Below are 6920 nucleotides of genomic sequence, written 5' to 3' on the forward strand. Positions count from 1 at the left end.
CTCTCCCCCCAAATTCACATTTCTCACAGGAGGAGCAGCTGCTGCCTCCCAGGGGTTCCACAAACCCCAAGGCCCAGGACCCAAATCCACCTGGAAATCCCACAGGGAAAGGGAAAGGAGCAGAAGGATGGGAAGTGGGCAAAGATCATGCGAGGGAGCAGGATCTTACAGTTCGGGGGCACAGAAAGCCCCTATTTGGGGCAGGAAATGCCTCACCCCTGCCAGGCACAACTGCTGTCACTGCCTCCAGCAGCCGGAGGGTTAACTGGGGAGAGCTGTGGGGTTTCAGCAGCAGCCCGAGCCAGAGGAAACGAGCGTTAACCCCAAAGCTGGATTACCCAACTTCCACCCTGCGGTGCCACAGYGGGTCCCTCCCTCCACTCCAGGAGCTTCCAGTGGAGAAAAACCAACCCCAATCCTGCCAAATTGCTCATCCCTGCCCTCCTGTCACCATCACAGGCTGGAGKAGCCCAAAGCCCCGGCCCCAGTCACCTGTGGGCTGTCAGCCCAGGAGAAGGGAGCAGGAATTTGTGGGGCAAACACCAGGGATGAGTTCCTGCAGCATTCCAGGCGTTCCATGGGATTGCTGCTCCACAGGAATGGTGCTCCATGGCTGGAGGCACAGAGTGTGGCACTGTCCAGCCATGAGTATTTTTAATTTTCTCCCGCAGCCTCTGCCCTGCTGTCCCAAGRAGGAAGTCACACCAGCCTCAAAAATTTTTAATTTTTTTCCTGTGTTTTACAATTCCCACTTGTCAAGCRGGAGTTTCAATTCCCCCTCTTCCAACGAGGATATTTGTCATTAATTAACAAAACACCCCATGCCACCCTATCCCCAGGCCCTCCTCAGAAGCACAAGGCATTTAATCATCAATCCACGGGCATTTAACCACCAATCCATGGGTATTTAATAACCTATCCATGGGCATTTAATAACTGATCCCTGGGAAATAATCATAAATTCATGGACAATTAATTGCCAATCCATGGGCATTTAATGGCCAGTCCATGGGTATTTCATCACCGATCCATTGGGCAATAATCATCAATCCATGGGCATTTAATTACCAATCCATGGATATCTAATCATCAATCCATGGGCATTTAATGGCCAGTCCATGGGTATTTCATCACCGATCCATTGGGCAATAATCACCAATCCATGGGTATTTAATCACCAATCCATGGGTATTTAATCACCAATCCACGGATATTTAATCACCAATCCTCACTCCGTGTCCTGTTTCCCACAGCCGCTGGTTTGGAATTCCAGGGCTTGGCTTGGGATGGGGCAAGGGGACAGCTGTCCCCAGAGCAGGRGATGTTTGTGGGATTAACCCCAGTGGATACAGCCAGGATGAAGCTGCCACGGCACTGGGCACCTTTGCTTCCAGCCCCTTTCTGCAGATGGGATTCACTGTGGGATTTGTAGGGTGTCTGTGCCTATCTGGGGCCCTGACCCCTCTCCCCTGCCCTTCACRCCCCATCCACCTTTCCAGTTCTGCCCCACCTCAGACCTCGCCATTTGCCTTCCGTCCAGGGATTCATTCCAAAATTTTCCTTCCTTTTCCCCCACCCCCGTTTCTTCCGCAGCCCTGTTCACCTGCCCCAGCAGAACGATGCTCAAATCCACCRGGTTCCTCCTCCTCCCCTCTCCCCCAGCCCCTGGAGGAGCAGCAGCAGCCCCAGCCAAAGCTCCACGTCGAGCCATAACCAATGGCGAATTCCAGGAGCGCCACGTAATGCGCTGGGAAGCGTTTCCCCGTTCCGCTGGGGAAAAGCGATCCTTTTTGGCAGCGGGGGAGGAGGAAAACACGCTTTGTTTTACAAATCCTCTCCCCGGCAGGAGAGACACTCCCAGAATTTAATACGCTGACAGCGCCTGGCTGCCCGAACCGCTGGAACTCGACAGCACGGAGGAGAAAGAAAAAAAATAGAGTGAAATAAAAATAAAGGCACCGCACTCTGTAACAGTAAAACCCATCCTCATCTGCAACTGGTGGTGCTGGGAAGAGTGGAATTCTCCCACCTGGAGCTGGCGTGGATAGGGTGAAAGGTCTGGGAGTGGTCCCAAGTGCTGGACACCCTGAATTAATCCATTTTTCAGCCTCTCCCTGCAGCAGCTCCTCGTTGGAGGAGCTAGGCAGTCACTTCACAGCAGATGAATTCTGATTTTTTCTGTGCAGGAATTGCTTCCATGAGAAGCTGGCAGCTCCCTCCAGGTGACCAGCAAGCCTGWGGCAGCCCCCAACCCTGGCCTCGATMAAATGCGAATTGTTTCTGTGCATTTCCAATGCATTTAATGCCCAAAGCGTGCTCCCTGCAGAGGGTGGCTCAGGGGRAAACACCTCAGCCAAGGAGAGCGGCAGGAAGTGCTTTGGATTTGGGGRGATTTTAATTTCACAGTGTGGGGTTTGGGCTCCAGGCTTAGGAAAAAGAAATGAGGATCAGTGTCTCGGGAGCTCGATGTCGAATTAGCCTGGTTGTGCCAGAGGAGCACAAACCCTCTGGAATGGCCGCTGGCAGCTCCTGCATCAGAATAACAGGAGTTATTTTGAGGGCAGGGCAGTGGGATCGGATTGCCACCACACCAGAGACTGCTGCTGACCTCTCCGGGGGAGCAAAGTCTGTCTGCTGGTCACGCTTTTTATTTTTTTAAACAAAAACAAACAAAAAAACCCAAACAAACAAAAAAAAATCAAAACAAAACAAAAACCACACACAAAAAAATGTCACTTTGTATYTCAGTATTTTACAGTTGGCACCCTCTGGGTGTTCCCAGAAACACAAATGAATCCTACAGGAGCCTGTAAAGGAAACAGCATTGCTCGCAGCTCAGAGGCAGGAGGGATAAACTGGGTGGAAATTGCTGCCAGTAATGGAGCTGGAAGCGCAGGAGCTGCTCCAGCAGGTTCCAAATGCGGGATTGCAGCCCTGCCCTGATTGTCACCCACAGCTTTTGTGGGAGCCCCCAGACTTTTGGGGGTGGGTAGGGCAGGATGTTGTGGTGTGGAAAGCCGAGAAGCCGGAGCCTTTCAGTCCTGTCCATCCTGCTCCAAAAAAACCATGGAGCCCCTCCAAAGGCAGGGATGCTGTCACCGCCCCTCACTCGCACGCTGGGCCGGCTTCAAAGCCTGCTGAAGTCACTGGAAAGGCTCCCAGTGACCTCAATGCCTGGGATTTAAAAAAATCTCCACGGCAAGCTGGGCACCAGGTCACTGGGTTTGCTGGAAAACGCTGGTTTTTCCAGAAATTCCCCAGTTTTACAGCAGCAACATCGCAYGTGGGAACAGCCACCCTAAAAATGGCTCAGTGAGAAGTCTCTGCCCCACCAGGCTCATCCATCCACCTCTTCCCACAGCAGGAAGATCATTCTTCCCCCCAAATCCTCGCTTCCAGGCTGAGACACTCTGAGAGCTCCTCTCTGGGAGGCTCCCACCGGAGTGGGAACAAACCCTTGGACSCACCAACGCCCCCCTCAAACATCCCCTCCCCAAAATCCAGCTGCTGGAAAACCACCCCGCAGCCAGGAATTGTTCAGTGGGGCATCCCACATTCCCTCCCTGGAGGCAGGGAATAATTTCACCTCATTAAAAACCTGCCTGGAGCCTATTATGGTATCTGGGACAAAGTGTTCTCGATTTTGACACTCTGAGATAAAATTTATCAGAGCAGGCTCTTCAGAGACACTCCCTGACAGAGATGTGTCTGACTCTAACAGGTTCCTCGCTTCCCCTAGCAGTTTAAGATCAATTTTTAGGTTTTTTTTTCCCCTGTCTCCAGGGTTCCCCCATGGTTGGATTTGTCATTAGGGCGTCCACAGGGACACATCCCGGCTCCCTCACTGCCCCGCCAGAGGGTGAGGACRGACCTGAACACGGCTGAGAAAAACCAGTCCCGAGCCAGGGAGAAACTTGAGAGTGATCTGTGGCACTTCGCAGGACTCGGGATTTATTTTTTGGGGAGGTGTTGGAGATAAACACCCTCTAAAATTAGCACCCGCCCTTCTGCCGGYTCCAATGGGCTGCGGCAGCGATAAAGCCCCGGCGTGGGTGACAGGGTGCGACATTTGGGCGCTGATTCTGTGCCCAGCTCAACCTCCGTGGCCACACAGATGCCAAATGGAGAGGGCATTGTTCCAAGGAATTGTACCCCCAASTGCCAGGAATGCAGCACATTCAACTCAGAAAAAAAAAAAAAATTATCCCAAGGTTGAAAGCGATGAGAGTTTTCCATAAAAAATCCACAAATCRTATGAAAGTGTTCGGATTTCTCAGCTGGGCTGCTCCAAAGATAGCCCTAAACCCCATAAAACAGCTGGGAAGAGGGATAAATGGGAATGGGGCTGAATGGACCAGGGACATGCCCCAAASAACACATAAAAAGTCACCTGGACCAGAAAATGGGGGGAAAAACTGCTAAAAGCCAACCCCAAACACAAAATCTCAAAAGAAAACCATCAGACTCGACCAGCTGCGCTTTCTACGGACCCACCACGGGGCAAGGAAGCAGCTCCCGATGCCCAGCAGGGACCTGAACAACTTTTCATCAGGTGGCAGAACTGGTTACACCAACTGAGGGCCGCGCAGGGAGAAAACCCGAGCTGGGAGAGGGATTTCCTTTAGGTTCGCATGGCAAACTCGCCGCTCTTCAAACCACAGAGCCTTGAAAATGCCCGGCGCTCGGGTGTTTTTATCACCACCTATCAGCAGGAAAGATTAAATGCTAATTTTGCCTTTCTGTTTGCTCACAGCAACTTTCCGTGCTGTTGCTCCCCAGCTCGAACAGAMTTTTCAAGGCGAAAGGTCTCAGGCTCCCTACAAATGATTCCCTGCTCCCACAGAACGTCTCGTTTCTCCCARCCCCGGCCAACACCAGCAAAACTCCACCAGGCTATTGTGGCATGAAAAAGGAGATAAAAAAGCGACGCTGCCAATTCTAGGTATTTCTGAGCCAGGAAAAGAAAAGARCTGCTCCTCAAAAGCTGCCAGCTCGAATCGCCTCGGCGCTTTCTCAGAGCCGCTCGAAACACAGAACTTTTGGGAAAGTTGAGTGGGAACCACCTTGAGTAGGCTGCAAATCCCAGAGCTAGCAGGGGAGGGAAGGAGGAAAAATGCAGCCGGCAGGGTTTGCTCGCTGCAGACAATTCAAAGCRCCTCCCCGGGGGTATTTTCTGACACCATGACCACCCTGCAGCTCCTCGGCCACTTCCCCAAAATTCCGCCCCGAAAGCCAGACCCGCAAAAGMGGAGCCCTGTTTGCACCGGGCTTTCGAAAGCACGATGGGGTTGCTCCCACCCCGTGTCTTCCCCACAGCAGCCCCGCTCCCCCCGCAGAAACCCGCCCATCCTCACCTGCCGCAGGTTCTTCAGCAGCTCGGTGGCCTCCTCCTGCCTGCCCTGCTTGACCAGCAGCAGCATGTCCTGGATCATGCAGATCCGCCGGTGGTAAGGGGGCAGGCTGCCGCCGCCGCCCTTGCCGAACTTCTCGCCGGACTTCACCACCAGGGAAGCGAGRAAATCCCCCCTTTCCCTGGGGGGCGCCTTCTTGCGGTGGTGGCCCGGGGGGCTCCCGCCGGCGCTGCCCGGCTGGCAGCCCTTGGTCTGCTTCGTGCCCATGGCCAGCGGCTCCCGCAGCCCGGGGGCCGCATGCGAGGGGGGTGGCGGCTCCGGGGGACACGGGGGAGGGACACGGGGGGAGCCGGGAGGGCGGAGGGGACGCGCGAAGGGCCGGGAGCGCACAAAGGGGTGGGGGATGCACAAAGGGGTTCGGGGGATGCACAAAGGGTTGGCCGAAGGGGGGTTCCGAGGATGCCCGGGCGGTTCGGGGGGTGCGGGATGGGGCCGGGGGGCTCAGCAGGGCGGGCGCTGCCCGGCTCCGGGGTGGCTCCGCTCCCGCAGGCGGAGGGCAGGGCGGCTGCGCCCGGCCGGGAGGAGCCGCGGCTCGGCCCCTGCGCTCCGCTCCATCGCCGGCAGCGGCAGAAGCGCCGGATCCGGGCGGCTCCGGGCGGCTCCGGGCGCTGCGAGCGGCGCTGCTTCGGCGAAGCGGCGGCGGCTTCTCGGCGCGGCCCCCCCGAGCCGGCTCCTCCCGGTGCCCAGGGATCCCCCAGGGGCTCCCCCCGGCCGCGGCCGCCGCGGTTTGGGGGCAACTGTTGCGCTTGCGGGGCTCCCCCGGAGGCGGCGCGGCGCTGCTCGGCTCGGCCCGGCCGGCTCGGGGTGCTCGGAGCGGGGAGAGCGGGGGAGGGCCGGGGGCGGGCACCGTGCACCGAGGCAGGGCTTGCGGAGGAAGCCGCAGCCGGACGGGGCTCGTCCTTCCTTCCCCGCGGGYTGGGGGCTCTGCACAGCGCGGAGGGGATGCTCCGGGCGGGGAYGGGACCGGCGGGGAACGGGGGAGCGGGGCCGGGCTGCGGCGGCGTCCCCGAGGGGCATCCCCGCTGGAGCTTCCCGAGGAGGAACCCCGGGGGATTCCCGCGGGAGCCTCSTCGCCCCGGGGGATTCGCAGGCGCTCGGTCCCGCGGGGATGTGCTCCGGGGCGGGGGAGGGCCCCTCGTCTGTCTCTTCCCGGGTACAGCTGCGGGCGATGCTGGGCGCCGCATCCGTGGCTGCTCCTGCAGCTCCTCCCTCACCTCCATGGCTGGTGCCCGTCTGGAATTCACCACCTGTCCCCTGCCCCATCCCAAATCCCCCTCCTCATCCCTACCCAGCGCTTCCAGCACCCCCTGGCACATGCTGCCCCTTCCAGCAGCTGCCCAGCCGGTATTCCACGGCTCCTTATCTTCCAGGCGCTCCGCTGGCAGGGCTTAGGGCGCGGATTAACGCTCTTGGATAAAGCTCACGGTGAACAGCTCTACTGTGCTCACCTGCTGCAGGACACAGATTGCCCAGTTCCTGGGGGGGATAAGCTTTGGGGTGTGAGGGGCT

The 6920-nt window shown here is 57.4% G+C and overlaps 1 protein-coding gene across 1 annotated transcript in view; it reads right to left on the reverse strand.

The window, feature by feature from the left end:
• Nucleotides 1-6215, reverse strand: part of LOC130585166 (leucine-rich repeat-containing protein 75A-like) — a 15132-nt gene extending 8917 nt beyond the window's left edge. The window contains exon 1 of the mRNA XM_057385537.1: nt 5355-6215. Within this exon, the coding sequence (XP_057241520.1) occupies nt 5355-5618 (264 nt within the window). The 5' untranslated portion in view covers nt 5619-6215. The remainder of the gene's footprint in view (nt 1-5354) is intronic.
• Between the last annotated feature and the right edge of the window lie 705 nt (nt 6216-6920).

The sequence above is a fragment of the Malurus melanocephalus genome, unplaced genomic scaffold, assembly GCF_030028575.1.
Source record: "Malurus melanocephalus ecotype Western Australia unplaced genomic scaffold, MMel_1.1 scaffold_838, whole genome shotgun sequence".
Lineage (NCBI taxonomy): Eukaryota > Metazoa > Chordata > Aves > Passeriformes > Maluridae > Malurus > Malurus melanocephalus.